Raw genomic sequence first — 21,422 nt, 5'->3', positions numbered from 1 at the left:
ATTCAAGTAAGTTTTTTGATATTATCATTCTACATACCCTTTCCCGTCATAAAGTGCAATAAAATGTCTACTAATATTTTTTTTTTGCTTTCAATCTGTTAATTTTTATTTAACGAATAAAAAAATATCTTTCTTACAATCATATATAAATGTCGAATGAATGTAAATTTTTTACTAAACTATTGTTAATATAATATAATTGGCTTGCTAACAGTTTTCCACAAATACAGGATGGCCAAAGGAAAACGAAACAGAGCCATTTTCAGGAACTGCGTCAAAATTGTAGAAAAACGCTCAAACCCGTCGATTTTAGGTTAAAGGGGGACATTCTTTGCTGATATTTTTGACTTCGCCACTTTCACCCCCAAGCAAGGATAAGCATCACCCCAAAATATTTAAATGGCATTGTGGGTTGAGTAATATTTCTTTTGAAAGCTCTTACAGTTCTCTTTACAACAGACTAAATTTTATAATTCCTCCCAATATTTTGAAAAAAAATTACCTACATTTTAAAATTTAAATTATGTTTAGTTGCTTACTTATTACTTAGTTGATTAAATGTTCAAACTGATGACTACCCGCTTCCATACTAGATTTTGTTCGAAACGTTCGCGCACATTCCGAAGCATTTCCGGAGTGATTCGACGGCATTCGTCGACGATTCTTTGACGCAAATCTTCCAGCGACGCTGGCTGTGTTTTATAGATTTTACTTTTTAGGTATCCCCACAAAAAGAAATCAAGGGGCGATAAATCCGGTGATCGTGGAGGCCACTCAATGCTGCCTCTTCTCCCAATCCAATTCCGTAGAAAACGTTGGTCCAAATACTGACGGACAATTAACGCATAATGCGGAGGAGCACCGTCCTGTTGAAAAATCAAATGATCTTCATCATACTCTGGAACATTTTCAATAATATCAGTCAAGGCAGGGTCAATAGCGTCTTCCAGTAATTGCAAATACATTTGGCCAGTCAAATTACCAGGTAGAAAAAAAGGACCCACCAGCCGGTCACCGAAAATTCCAGCCCATACATTTAATTTTTCCGGTTGCTGTGTATGCACCTCGTGAAAAACTCTTGGGTTTGAATCGGACCAATAGCGGCAATTGTGACGATTTACCGTCCCGTTCAAGAAAAAACTGCATTCATCAGAAAAACAGATGTTAAAAAGGAACTGTGGATCGTTCCCTGCTCGCTCACTCATTATTTCGCAAAATTGCAAACGGCGGTCATAATCATCCTCATGAAGTTCCTGGACTAAATGTATTTTGTATGGATGGAATTTATTCTTCTTCAAAATGGTTTGTATGCTAGTTCGATTGATCCCAGACACAGATGCCAGCTGCCTCGTACTTAATGTAGGATCAAGATGAACTTGTCCCAAAACTGCAACTTCACTAGCTTCATTAACTATAGGTTTTTCAATTTCTCGTTTTTTATTGGCTACGTTCCCTGTCTCTTGAAATTTTTTTACTAACTCTAGAACATACTTCCTCCTGACATGTCGATCTTGATGTTGTTCATTAAATAGCTGAGCTGTTCTATTAGCACATTTATTGTTCATAAAGTAAAGCTTGCTTTCCGCAATGGAATAAACCATAGTGTTTAATTTTCAAAAACAAAATTAAATAAACTACCAACCAACGCTTCCAATAATACTAGAAAATAATTTGGAATCCACTAATTTTACGTTCATTGTGTGTGTATAGCATTCATTTTTGTTTTTTGCAATTCTGTTTTTTTTTACGAAAGTGATAACAAATCGCCAAAAACCAATGTAACGCAAGAAATACTAAATTTATACCATTGGCGTACTTAACTCGAATGACTGACATCTTTACCGTTATTAATTGTTTGTACATAAGATTCAACTTTAAAATCAAAATTCTTAATAAGTATTGGGCGGAATTATAAAATTTAAGTATGTCAAAAAGAAAATTGTAAGAGCTTTCAAAAGAAATATTACTCAACCCCCCAATGCCATTTAAATATTTTGGGGTGTTGCTTACCCTTGCTTAGGGGTGAAAGTGGCGGAGTCATGAATGTCCCCCTGTAATCTAAAATCGACGGGTCTGAGCGTTTTTCTACAATCTTAACGCAGTTCCTGAAAATGGCTCTGTTTCGTTTTCATTTGGCCATCCTGTATATTGCACTGAATTATATCATATTTGTATCTATTTTAGGGGTCAAAGTTATGTTTATTTCTTACCCATGGCATCCTTTAGTTACATAGACTGGCTCAATATTCCGTTGAATATTTCTATTCAATTTTCGTCTATTATATTCCACCCTATTTGTTAATCGTACTGCACTACATTTCATGTTCATGTAGAATACACTTATATTCTGAAAATGAGAAATTTTTTTAATAATACATACATATGCGAACAAAATCAGAATTGTACAAGGTGTTCCTAAATTGTCTCAATAAATTTTCAATTTTATCTCATTCTAAAAAAAAAAAATTTCTATCTATCATGGTAAATCGAACCGATTTCGAGGAATTCAGTTTTTTAATATAAACTTGTTTTACAGTTAACGAAATCTAAATGTAATTGTAAACAAAATATAATCACCAAAAAACTAAATAAATAGTAGACGCAAATATTTTGAACTTCTAAAGGCAAATTTCTACGCCACTGATTTTTTAAAACTTGTGCAAAACCGTACTTATCTTATCAATTTCGACGTCACCTGTTACATAGGTGTTGTATAACAATGAAAAAGTAATATTAACGGTCGATAGAAGGAAGCACAAAAAACAGGCACTTAGGTAGGAAATTCTGGAAGGAAGCCTAAATAGTTGAAGATAGGCAGTTGAAGTGAGAACAGTGTGCAGATAGGTAGCAAGACGATCGGCGGGCAGTGTGTCAAAGTAGTGAAAAGTTAATTGTTTAAAGTGTTATTAGTTAGCAGGTAATATTCTTTAAGTACTTTGTTGTTAATTGTTCTATATAATCTTATGATTGTGATGATTATAGATGTTTCATGATAATAATTCTTTGTAAGTTTAGCTTCCATTGCTTTATGCTCAAGGGCATATATTTTTCCAAGGTAAAATTGTTATAATTATACTTAAAGTTTGCCCATTATTTATTTCATGTTAAAAATATATGTATTGTCCTGATTGCCAGACATTACAATAACGACTTCTTTGTTTCACATCTAACTTGTTTTTGCCACGATTACGTTATACGTAAAATATAGATGTTTCATGATAATAATTCTGTATATGTTTAGCCTTCATTGTCTTACGCTCAGGGGCGTATATTTTTCTAAGATAAAATTGTTACAATTATTATTATAGATTGCTCATTATTTATTACATGTTAAAATATGTATATTGTCGTGACTGCCCAGATATTGCATTAACGACCTCTTTGTTTCACATTTAACTTGTTTTATCATGATTAAGTTGTTCTTTGATTTCTTGTGCTCACTTTATGTCATACGTCTATACGAGCCTTGTTGAGTTTACTAACATTTTCGCCCGTGCGGAACGAATCTGGATTAAGCTCGATTGCCTCCCGTATGGGACTCCAGTGTTATGAAGGATCTTCCGAAATCTCAACTATAGCTGGATTGCCTCCCGTATGGGACTCCAGTACCTTCCGGCTCTGCCGGCTAACTAACACCAAACCTCTTCAGTTTTACTTGGAAGTGTGTATGACTAATATGAGGTAACAGATGACATTTAGTGACACATTAAATGAGACAGGTCTTATTTATCATTAGCAAAGGTTCTTAATTTATACCTTTGGTTAGCGGTTGTTTTGTATTTATATTTGGGTGGTAAGAGCAACGATCGTGGGTTTCTCTGCCATGCTCTTTCCCCGCAGGAGCTCTAGGTGAGCCTGGCACTCTCCTTTTATGTTTAATGGTTGTTAATGTTTTGTTGTTCTTTCTATTTGTCACATGTTTAATTTGAATTGTATGTAAATAAAGATTAGGTGTATTTACTCTGCTTTTGTTTTATATAATTAAACCATACATCCCCTCTACAAAGTTAGTAGCCAGTGCCTTCCGGTCAATTAAAAATGTATACCCACAACGTAGGGATTCCTTATGACGATCACATATTTTTGGCCACAACTACGTTTACTTATTTTTTGTCGAACCTAGGGTTCTTATACTACAAACTAATTACTACAGTATTGTATTTAATATTGCATTTGCAATAAAAGTTCTATAGATTCTCTAAAACTGACAATTTTAAAATCATGTTCAAACATCTTTTGAAACATTTGCTGAGATGTTACAGGTATTTTTCAGAAAATTTAATATTATCCAAACGTACTTAAGAGCCATGTAAACATATATAAAAACATACAATAAAAAGTCTGATTGCTTTAATTATCCATCTTTTCTCCGTTCGTAAAAGTGAACTTCGAATCCAGTCATTTAATGGGTATTAGGTATGTTTTTGTGACGCACAGCAACTTTATATTTATCTTGTACATGCAACTACCAGTTACATTTCCAAAGCAGTAAGTTTATTATTGTTCGAGAATTGAAAGGTGACAGTAGCTTAGTTCCCTTTGTACCATTGTAGGTGGATCCAGTTTAAATGCTTTCTTGTATGTTCTATTCTACTTCCATTTTTATTTGGCCTCAAATCAAATTCCTGGGAATATCCTTGTACAAGTACAATGCTTGGGAACATATGTTTAAATTTAAAAATGAAAAGTGAAATATACTGAGCAAAAAAAGTAATTGTTACGCTATGGATGTTATTAATTTTACTAAATCGATTTATTCGATACCAGCACTTATTGTTAACTTTGATTAATGGCGTGCTCTTTTTGGATTATTTCTTCGTTCACATTGTAATAGATACTTTAAGGTTAAATGGAAATAATGACCTGATTTGTTTAATAGGTTTATAGGACACCTTGTGATGTCAGTTACAAGTTGTACCATAAAAATAATAATACAATTTTGTTTTTCACTTCTACTTCATTTCATATAATAAATTCAATTTGTTTACATATTTCATGTACTAAACACAACTTTTAAATTATAATTAATTAGCCTTAGAAGTTATTTGAAATTGCACAACAGTGGGCTTCGAATGACTACCCAACCTTGAGTAGTTTTTAATATATTTTTAAAATGTGAAAATTGAAAATAAGCAAGTATACAGTACATTAATCAAATTTGTTACGTGAGAAATTTTATTAATGTTACAAATATGTGGTTAAATTGGTCTTCAGTTTGTTCTATGTACAACCTATAATTGGATTTGAATGTACTTGTTGTTTTTACTTTTATTTAGTATTAGTTTATTTTTTATTTTAAGATAACCCCACAAAAATGTATCCATAGACTTAAATCAGGACCGTTTGCAGACCATTGGATATTATCAAATATGCCTAACTAATTGTAAAACTTATAAGTAGTATTCAATATATTTCTTATACGGAGGAGCTCCGTCCTGTTGCCAAGTAATATAGGCTCAAAAATTTAAATTTAAAACCTAATGTTGATAACAACTGTAATTGTGAAATAACATTTTTGATATTATCCCGACTGAACACAATTTTTAACTTTTGGATATGTAGATTTGGCAATATTCAGTGACGTGCAAGTAGCCCTGATTTTAATTCTCTGAATATATTTTTGTGGGGTTACCGCATAAAAACATGCTTTATTGAGTAAACCCACTACTTCAAGATATTCGTCATGAAATAAAAAAACGCACCATGAAAACTAACGAGAACCACAAATATAATTTCAAAAAAACAATATTTGTTATTATATGAATCATTACTTTTACTGATAGGCAATTTTTAGTTGAATTTAATGACACTGAATTTGTGTTAAATCAGTATTAGGCACACAATATGTGACGAACATAAACCTTTAAAACATAAATACCCTCCGTGGTTTACTTCTGATATTATAAAAAATATAAAAACAGAAGCAAAGTTTTTCAATAAATGCAAAAAGTATAAAACATATACAAGGTGTAACTTTAAGTAGGGGTGAGTTTTTTTGGTAATAGTACGTGTTTCCCTTGAATATGAATTCTTTTTTTTAATCAAATAAATAGTCTAGTTATAATAAGTAGTTTTTTAAACTGCAATTTGACGGCGTAAATGAAGACACCCAGAATTAGCATATTGAGTTGTATTCCTACACCATCGGCGTTGCCAGTTGTATTTAAATTTAAATTTTAATTTTAATTTCAAATAAATTAAATATATTGTGCGAAGTTATAGAAAATAACTTACAAAAAGATACTGTTTTTGTATAAATTAGCGACGTATTATTTTTAAAGTCACCATACTTTTTTGATATCACTGTGGTTGAAACGCCGAACATTCTATTGTTTCTAAAAAAAATAAAATTTTGTACATGATTTATTAAATATTAACTAACATGGGTACGTAGATACGTTACTAACTGTTAATATATTTCTTTAATCAACTGTTAGGCAGCGAAACTACTGAAAAATAATTTAGTGAATATAGATTGCTTTTCTATGACATGACATGACGTGTTATTTTAAAGTCACCATATACAGGGTGAGTCAGAAAGAATGGGTCAACAGTAAACTAGAGATACTAGACACCAAATTATTATGTTTGAGCCCATCATACCAATGTTGCTGGTTTAAGAAATACAGGGTGTTCAAAGTTTAAATTTTATTCTGAAATTTCTCAATCATTCAGAAAGTTTTGATAGTATGACTCTGAAAATTGGTAGTGTTGGGTTTTTTGGTATGAGAATTACGAATTTGAAGCTTATTTTGATGTTGCTCCTAGAGGGCGCTAGTTTCACCGTATTATTTAGGTAAATCAGAACATATTTATTTTATCTGTTGAGCTATGCTTAAAAAAGCTAAAAATCTAAAAGAACGTTCAATTCTACATAAAAGATGTACTCTTGTTTAAGTCGCCTAACTTTATCGGTTTCTGAGTCATTTGCATTTAAAAGTTTCAATGTATTTTGTGGTGATTTTTTATCCTCAAAAGATGAAAATAACAATAAGTATTATTGATAATAGTAATAATAACAAACCATAAATTAAATGCTGGAAGTTTCCACCAGCTACCTCAATACATTTTATTATACACTCTTAAATGTCTCTGAATATTAAACAAAATGTCCCTATTATTTTTAAACGTATTCGCGGTTACTTGTATTTTCTGCCGCAATTCCTCAACGGAAGTAATTTCTTGACGATACACCACATACTTCAAGTTTGACTACACTTAGAAGTTCAGAGGGTTTAAGTCTGGACTTTTTGGTGGCCAACTAAATTCGTTCCCACGGCCAATCCACCGATGAGGAAAATGTTCATTTAAATACTGGCGTACTAGCAAGGCAAAATGTGGTTGTGACCGTCGTGCATAAACCACATACTCTCTCTTAAAGCGAGTGGTACATCATCTAGAAGTTCGTTTAAATTATGTTGAAGTTTAAATAATGAGGTCCAGTTAGATTGAGTGGTAATTCAAAAGGTCCTATGAAAACAACAGAAATTAAACCACACCAAATATTCACCTTGAACTTATGCTGAAAATGTCTTTCTTTTACAGCATGCGGAATATCACAAATGATTGTTCTTCCAATTGAAAATTCCTCATCTAGTAAGTGTCGTATCATCAGTCAATAAAATCTTATTGATGAAATCTGGGTTTTGCGTTTGCATATTTTGTATAAACTGAACAAATTATAGGGGAGCTGGTAAATCTTGAGACAATAACTGCTGAACCGGAGTATAACGACATGGATGGAACATTCCTTTTTTCAAAATTCTACAAATGGACGATTGGCTTACCCCCGTTGCCGCACTTAACCGACGAGTACGAGTAGAAAAATTTTCTCTTCTTCATCGACTGTGATAGATTCTGGAGTACCATGGTTACTTTTTGGTCGAAAAGATCCAGATCCGCCTAAGCGACTGCAAAGATTTCTGAATAGTTTATAATTAGGTAATCTATGTGGGTAAAATTGCACATTTCTTCGGGCCGCCGCGCCGCATGTTCATTAAAATTAGCCTAAGCAAAAACACAAATCATATCATGCATCTCACTGTTTGAAACATTATTATGTCATGGCATTTTTTTATCACTAGCTAATAATTTTACACGAATAATAAATTAGAGGCACGCAAAATACGTTAATATTTATTGACATGAAAATTTGACACAAGCCTACTTAGAAAAGAAATAGCGCCTGAAAGAAAATCCCCACAAAATACATTGAAACTTTTAATTGCTGTTCTGATTTACCGAAATAATATGGTGAAACTAGCGCCCTCTAGGAACAACGTCAAAATAAGCTTCAAATTCGTAATTCTCACACCAAAAAAACCAACACTACCAACTTTCAGAGTTATGCTATCAAAACTTTCTCAATTATTGAGAAATTTCAGAATAAAATTGAAACCGTGAACACCCTGTATTTCTTAAACCAGCGACATTCGTATAAGGCATGATGAGCTCAAACATAATATTTTGGTGTCTAGTATCTCCAGTTGACCCATTCTTTCTGACTCACCTTGTATACATTAAAAATATTGTTTTTAAAAATTTAAAATTTTTACATGCTTTATTATGTAGATACGTTACTAATTGTACATAAAACTAATTTATATTTTAAAATAACTATTTTTACTATTTTAAAAAACTTTACAATAAAGAAATAAACTAAAAATTCCAAACTCACTGATACGAACAGTAGCTAGGAACGCGTATGTAAAGAAATACGGTATGTTTCTAATTTTTTTTCTTATTCAGCCACTTCAGCAGCGAATAAGGGCTAAACATATTAAATTAATCCAAAATAAATAATATAACAACAAAGTTAAACCGTGAATAGTTTGAATTTAAGGAGATTCCAACCCTGTTCGGAATGCTCACCAAGGGGAACAACGAAGGTTAGCCTCCGCTGTTCTGTTAACATGCCAAAGCTCCGCTTCAAAAATAGGCTACCGCTAATTAACTTTGCACCTGGTATGATATGACCGGATGGTAAACGCGTTAAAAATTGATGTATTAATTTTGCGAAACAAGAATATTTCAGTTTCTAAGTAAATCAAGTTTTTAAATCGCATTTTTGAGTTTTCAACTCCGTAAAAAGATGACCAATTCCGTTGAATGGCCGCAGATGACTAAAAATATTGCTGTAGGAGAACCTTTCTTCCAAATCTCATTACACCTTCTACATTTGCCACTGAGAGAAATAAAATATGAACTAAGTTTTAACCTGCCCCTTTAAAGGGGCGTAACTCCGATAGCGTTTTTGGAAATAAGTTTATATAGAGAAGCCCCGGTACTTTTTGGCTGCAATGTTTTTTGAAAAAAGGCTAGTGATATCAGAAATTGAAAAAAAAATTGGTACTTGTTTTTTTATCATTTTTGCTTCATAAAGTGAGACAGTGAAGTGATTATTCGTCATATCTGGGAAAACTAGTCTAAAAAGTAAAATTGAATATCCTCTTTATTAAGCATTTCCATATATATGATCATAGAAAATTGTTTATTTAAAATTAAATATCTCATCACCTATTTCTCTTTGGATGATTAGAACTGGAACGACCTATATGTTGAATAGAATATATGCGATGTATAATAAATGAAGGGTGATTTAAATTAGAAATCTATGTTAATTAATTTCGCTTGAGTTTTTAATCAAATCAATACCTAAAAGCGGTATTTATTGTCATTTCAAATTAGTTTCTCTAATATATTAGAAACCGATCAGAAAAGTATTTGAATTGTGTAGTTTTTAATTAACACAATCAGTGGCAGTTTGTATACAGCACCTACTATATATAAATTCTTATAACATGATAATCCATTAAGTAAATTAAGGTCCCACACAAAAACTAATTTACAATTTTGAACATATACCTATACATCACATGACCTTCACACTGAATCTATAGGTACAATCAAACGCGTATATGACCTATAAATAAGGATTTTGTTAACCGTCGCGAAATCAAATGTGACAAAAGTTCTTATATGTATAAACAGATAGATAAAAAAAAATCTAATATTATATATAACTTCCTATGCACCCATAAAATAGCGTAAAGTTCAGGAAAACAAATATACTGTTTAGGAAAATTCGCTTGGATCAATTTTGTTTTAAAATAATATTTGTATGATCTACTTTTCCATCGTTTACTGATCTTAACTATTTTGCGGGTATAATTCAATACTGCTCAGAGCAATAGTTCGCAGAGTAGTTGTTTCTCGCAATATTATCAGTTAAAGATTGTCTTGCCTAGTGGCGACACCAGCCTAATAATTAAGTAGCATTGACTAAGATGTAACAAATTTTTTGTATCTTACATCTCACACAAAATTCCGTTCATAATGGTAGTATATTTTTTTAAGTCTTATCTCACGATGTTAAGAAAACATTTAAATAGATGATAAAACTAGTTACAGTTTTTACTTTGTTTAATATCTGATGCAATACGTACCAAAATATTTTAATTAAAGGGATAAATATTAAAATATAAATAAAATAACAGGCATATACCCCACACATTAATGGCTAGGAATATAGCTGCATGTTCTTCATTGACAACATGTGCTAAGTCTGTAGCCAATGAAAATAAAGCATATAAGGCGAGATATTTAAAATAACCTTTAGAAACTCGTATCAATTGTTTATTTTTCAAGTTCCGTCGTAAACACTGATTTTTTTTAACTTTTTTTAGTCATTTTCATAATCCGCCGCTGGACAAGCTAGTGCAACCTCAATGGCGCGTTTTAGTCACTGCGCATGCGCAATTGGGAACTGAACTGTGCATTATTGTCAAAGCTCATATTTGCAAGGTTATTAAGAAACAAATTTTCATACTACTCGCCGTGAGGTACTGTTCTTTGGAGCGTTACTTTTATTGAGTAGGTGTTCGCCACAAACCCTACAAATCCCACAAAAACGAAAATTTAATTATTTTAAATAAAATTAAGACGCAGTCCCTAACAAGTAACCTAGCAGAAAACTCAAGTAGCAATCGAGAATAATAAGGGAAATACACAAGAATAAATAAATAATCTGTTTGCTCAACTGATTTTTAGTAACACTTAAAATTTAGTGGCTAATCTTCGAGTACTGGTACCAGGATCCTCTTCCACTGCATTTAAAATTTCTGGTTCCTAATTTCTCATTCACTGAATTTGTTCCCGTCCAACATTAGCGTATTGATGTTCAAAGCTCCCATAAATTCTCACGAAAATTTTCATATTCGAAGTAATCTATGTACCTAATATCTTATTTGCTCTTGACAAAAAGTGAGATTAAAACACAAAATTTAACTGTACCACCACTAAACACTGAAATAAAATTATCCACCACACAGAGGCACTTTATGAACACCCTCTCGTAAACCAATAAAATCGAAGACTAAACTAAAATTGTAACCTAAATGAAATAGTGTTCGGTCATTCCCGTTTTATACCAGGTGTAAAGGCAGTCGGCGTATCCGCTTTCAAAGGCATACCGCAACAGAACAGCGGTGGCTAACCTGCATTGCACCTCGGAAACGTTCGGAACATGGTGGAATTCTAGTTAAATTTAAACTGTTCACGATTTTGTTGTATTTTATTTATTTTGGATTATTTTGAGCATCGACTCGATGCTGAAGTGCCTGAATAAGAAGAATGAGTGGAAACATACCATATTTCTGTTTTAATTATCGTAAAACAGTCAGGTCATTAACATTAATATTCACAAATTAAATAGGTACACTGTTTTAAAAAAAGTAACACTGAATTGTTTGTAAGAACATGAAACGATTTTAAAAAAATATATTTCATATCAATCAGATTAATATCTTTGTTTTATTAGTAAAACGGCAAAAATGAATATATTAAGACATAAATTAGTTTTATTTACTATTAGTAACATTTCTACATACCATTATCGGTTAATACTTAATAAATTATGTGAAATTTAATTTTTTTTATGTTCGGTAATTTTTTTAATGTACACTATAAATTAACATAAAAAATATGGTGATTTTAAAATAACACGTCGTTGTAATATTAAAGCAATCTGTTTTCACTAAATTATTTTTCATTAATTTCGCTATCAAACAGTTCTTTAAAAAATATATTTACAATTACTACGAATATTAGTTAATATTTAATAAATCATGTAAAATTTTTTTTCAGAAACAATAGAAAGTTTTTTAATGTTCGGCGTTTCAACCACAGTGATGTGATCGAACTTTTTTGAATAAAGAAAAGTTAGTATCAGATAAAATAAACATTATATCCTAATCAAAATAGTTTCAAAAGAACTAGCTGGAGTCTGTTCCTTTTGGTGCTAGAATTTATTTAAACAATTATTGTTTTCCTGTAAATACTTTTACATTAAGTAATTCTTAATATGTACGTATAAATTCTTATAAATGTATATTTCGTAAGATTGTTTAATACATATGGCGTTTTACACGAACTGTAAAGGTCAGTTTGTCTAGACTAATTATTGCGTTATGTCATTCTCCATAATAACTTTTGTTTGTTGGTTTTCTTTTTATTCCTATATCGTAGGTTATTTTTAAACAAAGGATTTTTATGGGCACCAAGCATTCTTCCAACTTGCCGGAGTCATATTAAAATATAATTCATTATCCCATAACACGCTACACGACTGTCATGTACTACAAATCACGATTTTCGGTAAATTATGATAGATACTTTTTATGCTAAAGCAATAGAAAAATGTAAATGTAGATTAATGTACATATAGCTAATAATTGATAGATATACGTATCCGAATTTTTGGCAATGCATGACAAAGTGTAATTTGGAATAAATGAAAAGTGGAAACAAGTAATGGTTGGTTACGTACCATCAACTGTTATGTTAAAATACCTATGTGCGTAGAAAGTTAAAAATACCAATATTGGGTCAAGGATGAACATATTTTATATGCCTAACATAATTAAATTTAAAACAAAAATTCTAATGAAAAGGTATAGCCTGTCTAGAATTTTTTTTAAATAAAATATTTTACCGAACAATCACTTGGGTCGGGTCATTAATCCGCAGGGTAGTTGTTTCTCACAATATCATTACTTAACTACAGGTAAGTGTGTCTTAAAAATTGTGAACAAAAAATTTCATAAAAGTAATGGTACAATGTTCTATTCAAGTCTATTAAAGTTATATCTGTCCTACATCACATAAAAAAGCGCATGCGAGGAGCCTCTCTTTCGACAGATTTTAATGCTTAAACAAATAGGTATATATTATTTTCTTTTATGTTCAAGTCCTGTTCCGTTTACACTTGGATTGCCCCCAAAAATATTAAATACCTTTTTTTCTTGAAACCGATTAATGTTATCGACTCGAAGCAAGGTACACTTTATTACCAATTATGAGTATACCAAATTTGAAAAATATCTCAACTAAAAAAAGTTATGGCAGCACATTAATTTTTAAAAAAATAACTTTAAGGTTATGTAACTCCGAACTGTTTTTTATCTACTGGCAGAGTGACCTTTAAAACATGTCTAATATCGCACTAATAAAGTTTTATACTAATTCTATTGTGGGAAACAACTACTCTGCGGACTACAACCTGGTCCAGTAATTACACCCACAATATCTAGTAAACAGCTAGAGTTAATTTATCAGTAGAATTACCAGATATACAGGGTGTTAGAAGTTTGACTACCTTAATTTTAACAGACGATAGAACACATTAAAATAAACAAAAATACCTTAAATGACATGGGTCCTAAACTCAACCAGTTCCGAGAAAAAAATGATCAAAATCTCCAACTTGATGTACAAAATTTCGATTAAGTGCGATAAAATTCATATCGAGCAATGTGGCAACGACGCAGCGGTCCTAAGGTATCCAGCAACCACCAATGTGCAATTTGGATGGTATCTGGATTCGACCGTGTCGGAGTGTTTTTTGCGTAACACTATTTCCTTGAGGTGTTTTCCAGTGAGTGCGCGAAAATTGGATACAAAGGTGTCGTGCGTACATCGAAAATGGTGGCGGGCATTTTGAGCATATGTTGTAGTTTGTTTTGTACTTGTGCGTTTAAAAAATTAAACTATTTTTGATATGTATGTCTACTTGAACGACGTGAATCTTTGAGTACTTTAATTACATATTTTTCAAATGCATAACGATTAAAAGTTAAATTCCTATTTTAAGAGATTCATAATTACTAAAATTCGAGCTAAACTTTAAGATATCTTCGTACTACAAAATTGATACATTTTATTTTACATATTTATTTAAAAACTGGAAAACAATTGTCTTGAAATTTACTAAATGTTCACAATAATAGATGTTTACATTTTTTCCATAGGACAACTCTGCCGCGTGCACACGTGGTATACATCAGATGTAGCGTTAGATTAAGCGCTGTTGTCACGTTGTAATGAAACTCCCCTATATTATTTGTTCATTTATGATTACTCTATCTCATGCTGAAGTAATGTCAGTCAAGCTTCTTACACCCTGTAGACCGGTTTTGAATCTATTAGTCCTCATCAATATAATGAAAAACAGATGAACAAACTAGTTATTTGGATGTCTGTCTACCGACATTATGTTGTGAAAATAAAAATTCACAAAATTTACAATAGTACCATAGAAAGGATTTAAATATTCTCACACAAATAATTTGAAAGCCCTTCACGGGCTGATACCATGGTTGTTAAATTCTTTAGTCAAAGGGTATAACCTAGACACCCCATTTATTTTAATCATTAAAGATTAAAAATGAACCCCATTATCTTCGTAATATTGCCTAATACACGCTACTATAATAGAAATATACAGGTGTAATTTAAGTACGCAAAAATATCTCAGAAGGTTATTCCTTGGATCGATTTAAAATGAAGTATTCTTACGAACCCATGTCCTAAGCGGCTTCATTTTTGAAACACACATTTAAAATATTTCAAAAATGTTCGTTAAAATAATTGACTTAGGCCCGGTACTTTGAGTCTTGGTTAAAACTTGATTAACTAATGATGCGATTAGACTGTGAATATACTATTGTAACTATTGTACCGGCCCTTAAACTTGAACCAGTGACTTCACAATATTCAATTCACACTGTACTTGTACATAGTAATTACGTTAATCAGTAGCGGAGATACCAGGAGACATTGCTTTAAGAACTCTATTGAATTTCGACGCTACTGAGTATTTTGGAATCTCCACCATTTTAATTACAATTGGAACTTTTGACTCTGTTAAAAAAAACGACCGTAACTTCAAAATTTAACTAGAATTGAACAGCAAACATCTATAGGAATTTCTTGTTAGAAACACAGTTAAAAAAATGTAATCATTAAAAGTACAAAATAATTACTGTTGTAGACATTAGTTATTTATTTATTTTTTGGAGCAATATTAAGAAATTTATATTTATAACAAAAAATCCCTATATGGTTTTAAGCACGATATAACTAACCATATATAACCATATCTACAAGTAAACGGAAATTGATAAGACAGACTGCACTTAATTAATTTAATTAATAACTAAAGCAAAGTAATATGTTAGTATAAGAAATTTAAAATCCAATTGTGATTATGTACCAAATTTCGTAAACATTTTTTCAAGGACATTGAAATATTTGAATACTGATTATGCAAATCTATTATAAAATAGGTTCACTCTAATGATCACAACTTGTAGAATGAGAAGCATATAAGATGAGCTGATTGAATATTTTTGGATTAGAAACTGAAAACCTAGTTGCAATGTACTATTTTATTTGTCTGAAATTTTAACCTTTTTTTAGTCTACTGGGATCTGGATTTTTCCAGAATGATCACAAAAACATTAAACAATACTATTTTTATGGTCGGACAACGCAAAATGATCGATTTCCTGTAATGAAGAATCATGTAGAACGTCAATGCGTTTGAACAGGTTATTGTTAACTATGCCCAAACCAAAGTTTGAGGTCACCAGATCAGATTTTGTCTATACTACGAATAAAATGCCTTGTAAAAATTATTATATTATTGTGGTCCTTCATTTTATGCTAAAAACTGTTCTAATAATTGTAATGTACCTATAAAAACTATTTTCGTGTAATTCCACAAAAAAAAGAGTATACTTATATAAGTTTTATTGCAGTAAAATTTAATGACATTGTCCTATTGAATTCTACTATTTATGTCTACCTCTGTGTTTGTAGTTGAATGAAGTATTGTGAAAATATTTACAAAACATGTTTTCAATATTGTATCTATTTAAAATTCTTTATAGAAATTTTTCAAGGGATCTTGAGATAGATCCGACTTTGACATGCACAGTAGAGTTCTTTGTAGCTTTTACGCCTTTATCATTATTGGTTAGTTTTAGTTGGCACATATACAGTCATGTAAAATATTGTCCTTGGTATCCACCATGATTTACTCAGTCAGGATTGTACAAAATTGTACAAATCAAAATAAACGGATTTGCTTGAAAAACTGGGTGATATCAAAATGTCTATTTGCAAATAAAAAAAAATCCTATACACGCGTGTTTGAAAATATCTAATTTTCGAGGTAGAGATTAGGTAGTAGATAAAAATTAGAGAAAAAATGTGATTTACTTCAAATTGATACATTTCTAAATATAGGACCGTCTGTTTTTCCATTTTCCTGAGATTTCAATGTACTTAAAAAAGTTGGCATTTACGGGACTAAGTACCTTTAAAGTTGCATATCTTGAACAATAGAAGAAAATCAATGAATTCTGATTTCAACAGTCTATTGACGTATTAATGTATACCAATAATAAATTAATTCCTCTAAATATTATAAGCGAAATAGTTTTAGTAAAAGTTAAAAAATCATTCTTGATCAAAAACTTGTTTCAGTCACTGTGTACTTGCCCATGTTGCCCTATTCTGTCGTTACAGTACCAATAGTTCGTTATGAAATACCCTGCATATGTATTCAATATTACGAAAATATCAAAGTGAAAAGTATTTTTTTTCAATTTTGTACTCACATATCGAGTGTCCCAAAATTTACGCAACATTTGAATTTTTACGATAAAGTGTTGCCAACGAAAAAAAAAAGACAGCGTGATAGCTGACAGTTCAGGGTTATTAAAAATCGAGCGCTACACGAAAGAACAATGCACTTTCATTGTTGAGAAATATTATAAAAATAACGTAAGTTTTGGCAGCCGCAGTTTGCAATTTTCGTACAAAATATGGTCGGAATAGTGATTTAACATCATCAACTGTGAAGAGATTAATTGAAAAATTCAAGGAAACTGGATCAATTAGTGACAAAACATCGAAGCAGTTCGTGAAAGTGTTGCTGAGAGTTCAGGAACATCAAATCGGCACCGTGGTCAAGACTTGGACATTTTGAGAAGCTCTCTACAGCGTATTCGAACCAAAGATTTACATCTTCATGTTTGCAAAGTTCAATTGTCGCATTTGGAGTTCAGAGAATCCAAGAGTATTCTTGGGAAACAAGTGTATCCACAACGTGTCACTTTTTGGTGTGGATTTTGGACTGGAGGCATCATCGGACAATTCTTCTTCGAAAATGCAGCTGGTGTGGCAATAAGAGTTAATGGTCGCGATATGATAATCTAGTTTTTTTAATAACTAAATTGCAACATATGGATATAGACGACATGTGGTTTCAATAAGACGATGTCACATACCACACAACCCGAGAAACAATTCAATTACTGCATGAGTTATTCCCTGGTCGTGTAATTTCCTCTTTTGGTGATCAGAATTGGCCGCCAAGATTATGCGATTTAACGCCGTTGCACTTTTGTCTTTAGGGCTTTTTGAGGTCTAAAGTTTATGCCAACACCCCCGTGACTACCCTCGCCAAGGGGAAATTGAGCACTGTATTTGCTCGATACGCTATTCAATATATAACTCTATACTGTATAATTTTATGAATGACAACAACTTGTGTTTTCTATAGAAAATTACTTCCTGCATGAATTTTGGGACACGCGTAATTTCTGCTTTCTACTGAAATTTTTAATCTTTTACATTTTTTTTTTATTTTTAACAATCGAATATGAATTTTCTATTTAATTCTGCATGTTTTTCAATAGTGTCAAAACATTCCTTATAATGAGGATATTTTCTATTTGTGATGTAAGATCCAAATACTATCTTATTTTTTTTCTTTGGAGTTGTCCAGTTACTTTTTTTTGTTATTTGTTTAACATAAAATTAAATTAACTACTGCTCGATTTATTGAAATTAACTTTACCGAGATAAATTTAGATACATTTTTTCTGTAGGTATACCTAATTATTGTTCTATTTGAATATTGAAAAAAATACAAAAAGAATTATTGCTTCCCTGTTAATATATTTATAGTGTAAATACCATAAAAAGGAGAGAATAGAAACACTTTTCGAATTCACAGCTGGGTAACACAGGTAGTAGTAGACTTTTCGAAATACAAAAATATGCAAAATATGTATTGTACTTAATAGAAGGATTGCATGTATCATAGTTCTATGTTTCAAGTAACATTTATCTTTAAAAAGAAAAGAGGAAAATGTATTTTTTTATTCCGCCTAATATTGGGGTGAATAAAAAAAACAGTGATTTATTTTAGGCGCATTTTGCCTTAATTATGGTTCAATAAAAGCAGTGCAATTGTTTCAAAAAATAATAAGATATTCTAGTAAACAAATAGTTATTATATCATTACTTTGCTTCACAGGAAATATATTTTTCCTCTTTAAATATCGGAAAATTTCAAGATTTGCTAATGGAAAAACTTGCCCAAAGTATTTAGAATTTCTTGAGAGTAAGTTTGGCTAAAACTTAAAATGTTCTCAAGTAAAGTTTTTCTGTTATAACATGTGAATCATAGCAATATGTCAGTTTTACTAATATTAAGATAATTAGAATTCCTATACACATATTCACACATAACATTTATTAGCTATTTTTACAAGCTTTTATTATTGCATAAAACAACTTGTAGAGGAATAAAGCCAATCATGGGAATTAATTATTACTTTATTTCTATTTGCTCCTATGTTATTATTAATTTCCTCCCATCCACGGCAGCTTAACAGTAAAGAAAAAATGGTGACATGCAACACAAAAGTGAAAAGAGCAAGTGCAGTTGTCTAATATCGATAAAACTAAAAAATAACTACCTACAACACTCACAAATCATTTCGTGTACGTTATTTTTCACAATAAACCGTTGTGTTTGCTATCATTCGCATAGATCGTCGTGTTCTCCTCGAAACAAAACATATTTTTCGTCGTTCAGCGATGTGAACAGCAGCGTAGGATGCACAAGTTTGATAAAGTTTGTAGTTTGAAAAAGGATATAGGTTTCAAATGCTATAAGCGCCTGCTTATTACCCTGCACGCAACGTGAACAACACTGAAAGCTGCCATTTACCAGTTAAAATATGATGTAGCCAAAGGAAGATGTATATGGTGAGCTAAAAAATATAATTCTATACATACTACAGTGTCAGAATTAATTATTTATGTATCATTTGAGAAAATTTTGTCGACAATCAGTCGGCATTTAGAAAAATGTAATTTCACTAAATAGTTTCTACTTAACAAACATTATTCACGTGATTTCCTTTAATTGTCAAGTTTTACACCTTAGAAAAATGCCCAAACACTTTCTTAGATACCAACATGCACGATAGTCAGTTGTTTCTAAGACACAATTAATTTCTTTCAAATTTTTTACTTACATATCTATCTAAACGTCAATAAGTAGCAGAACTGTATAGTTTCCAAGAATACTTTAACTTTATACAGGGTGGCATAAAAGTATGGGAACCCCAAAAAATCTCGTGATATATGCATTTTCCGGAAAAACCAAATATAGGGAAAGTTAGGATTTTTCCCTGGCTATTCAATGGTGACTATGCCATGACCACTGACCACTGACCACTGACCACTGACCACTGACCACTGACCACTAGGTCATTATGGGGTCAAGACAATTTTTTTAAATGGGAATCCCCTTTTTGACCCCGGAAATGGAGAGAGCGGAAAATTTTACGTTCAGATATGACCATTAAAAAAATTTCAAAATGGCGGCGAAATCAAGATGGCAGACAAAATTATCACCAAATTTTGTATACGGAAGTTTTAGAGGTCACTGATCACGAATCTGAAGTCGAATTTAAAAAATCAAGATGGCGGATCCAATATGACGGACGATTTTTTTCGAAAACCGATTTGCACCAAACGTTGTATCCGGGGTTTTTGGGGTCACTGATCACGAATCCGAAGTCAAATTTGCAAAATTCAAGATGGCGGATTTAAGATGGCGGATGATTTTTTTGAAAATCGGTCGATTTGCATCAAAGATGGTATACGGCCGTTTTTGGGGTTGCTGATCACGAATGTGTAGCCAGTGACCCCCAAAACCCCCATATATCAAATTTGGTCCCCATTGATTAAAATTAAAAAACCCCATCCACCATCTTGGAACCGCCATCTTGAATTTTGACCACGTAATTGGTCAGTGGTCATGGCATGGGCACCATTAAATAGCCAGGAAAAAATCCTAACTTTCCCTATGTTTGGTTTTTCCGGAAAAGCATATCTCGCGAGATTTTTTGGGGTTCCCATACTTTTATGCTACCCTGTATATTCATGCAGAACAGGATTTTTAAATATTAGACAGGGTGGTCCATAATGGTTGGATCATAGATTATATGCATAAAAATAATGAAATTTAGCCAAATATGCCTTAATAAAATATTGCTTGTTTAAGATATACAGTGTGTTAAAGATTTAATTTACATTTATTATTTATTCCATAAATTTTATTTTTATTGTAAATTTATTGTTGGTTGGATAAAATAAATGTTACTTGGATTAGTAAATAAATCTTACAAGGCGTGGTCAGAAAGTTTGCTTGCATTAAATTATTCAAGTAGGAATATCTTGAAACTGGGGAGGTTTATCGATATCAAGCAAGTATACCTTTTTCCTTTAAAAATAATCAGTTAATCATATTTTTTATTCAAATTTGCGTAGAGGGTTGCATAAAAGAATTACGATGGGCAATTTTTATTTGGCCCTCTATTAGTAACCTGATAAATGAATTCAAATATGAATAACCCGCCATCAAAAACTCCCATTCCCAGTTTTCAAGTCCTTTTCTCTAAAACTGTAAAATTGCGCAAATAAATTATGAATAATTAAAATAATAAAAATAAATCAGTTTTAAATAATTTATTTTAAAACTGTTCTGATGGATTTCTCAATCTTTAATTGTGCATACACACTAGTTAGTACGTGTAGAATTATATTATCTACTTTTTGAAATTTGATCAACAACCCTAATTTTATTTAACAAAAACGGCATATCTGGCCTAAAATGCTTTTTTCACACAGTATTTTAAAAATGTTAAGAAATTAGGATTAAGGAAGTTTTGAGTTCTACCAGTATAATGTGAAATTTTAACATAAATGAAAATATA

The 21,422-nt window shown here is 31.4% G+C and overlaps 1 protein-coding gene across 1 annotated transcript in view; it reads right to left on the bottom strand.

The window, feature by feature from the left end:
* The window catches only part of LOC108903668, a 42,398-nt gene extending 23,152 nt beyond the window's left edge, over positions 1-19,246 (bottom strand). Inside the window, exons 1-2 of the mRNA XM_018705916.1 lie at positions 19,126-19,246; positions 2,211-2,347 (exon numbers count right to left, since the gene is read on the bottom strand). Of these exons, the coding sequence (XP_018561432.2) occupies positions 2,211-2,329 (119 nt within the window). The 5' untranslated portion in view covers positions 2,330-2,347; positions 19,126-19,246. The remainder of the gene's footprint in view (positions 1-2,210; positions 2,348-19,125) is intronic.
* Between the last annotated feature and the right edge of the window lie 2,176 nt (positions 19,247-21,422).

The sequence above is a fragment of the Anoplophora glabripennis genome, unplaced genomic scaffold, assembly GCF_000390285.2.
Source record: "Anoplophora glabripennis isolate ALB-LARVAE unplaced genomic scaffold, Agla_2.0 scaffold89, whole genome shotgun sequence".
NCBI lineage: Eukaryota > Metazoa > Arthropoda > Insecta > Coleoptera > Cerambycidae > Anoplophora > Anoplophora glabripennis.
Note: the sequence above shows the minus strand (reverse complement) of the source record. Positions and strands in the feature narration are given on the sequence as shown.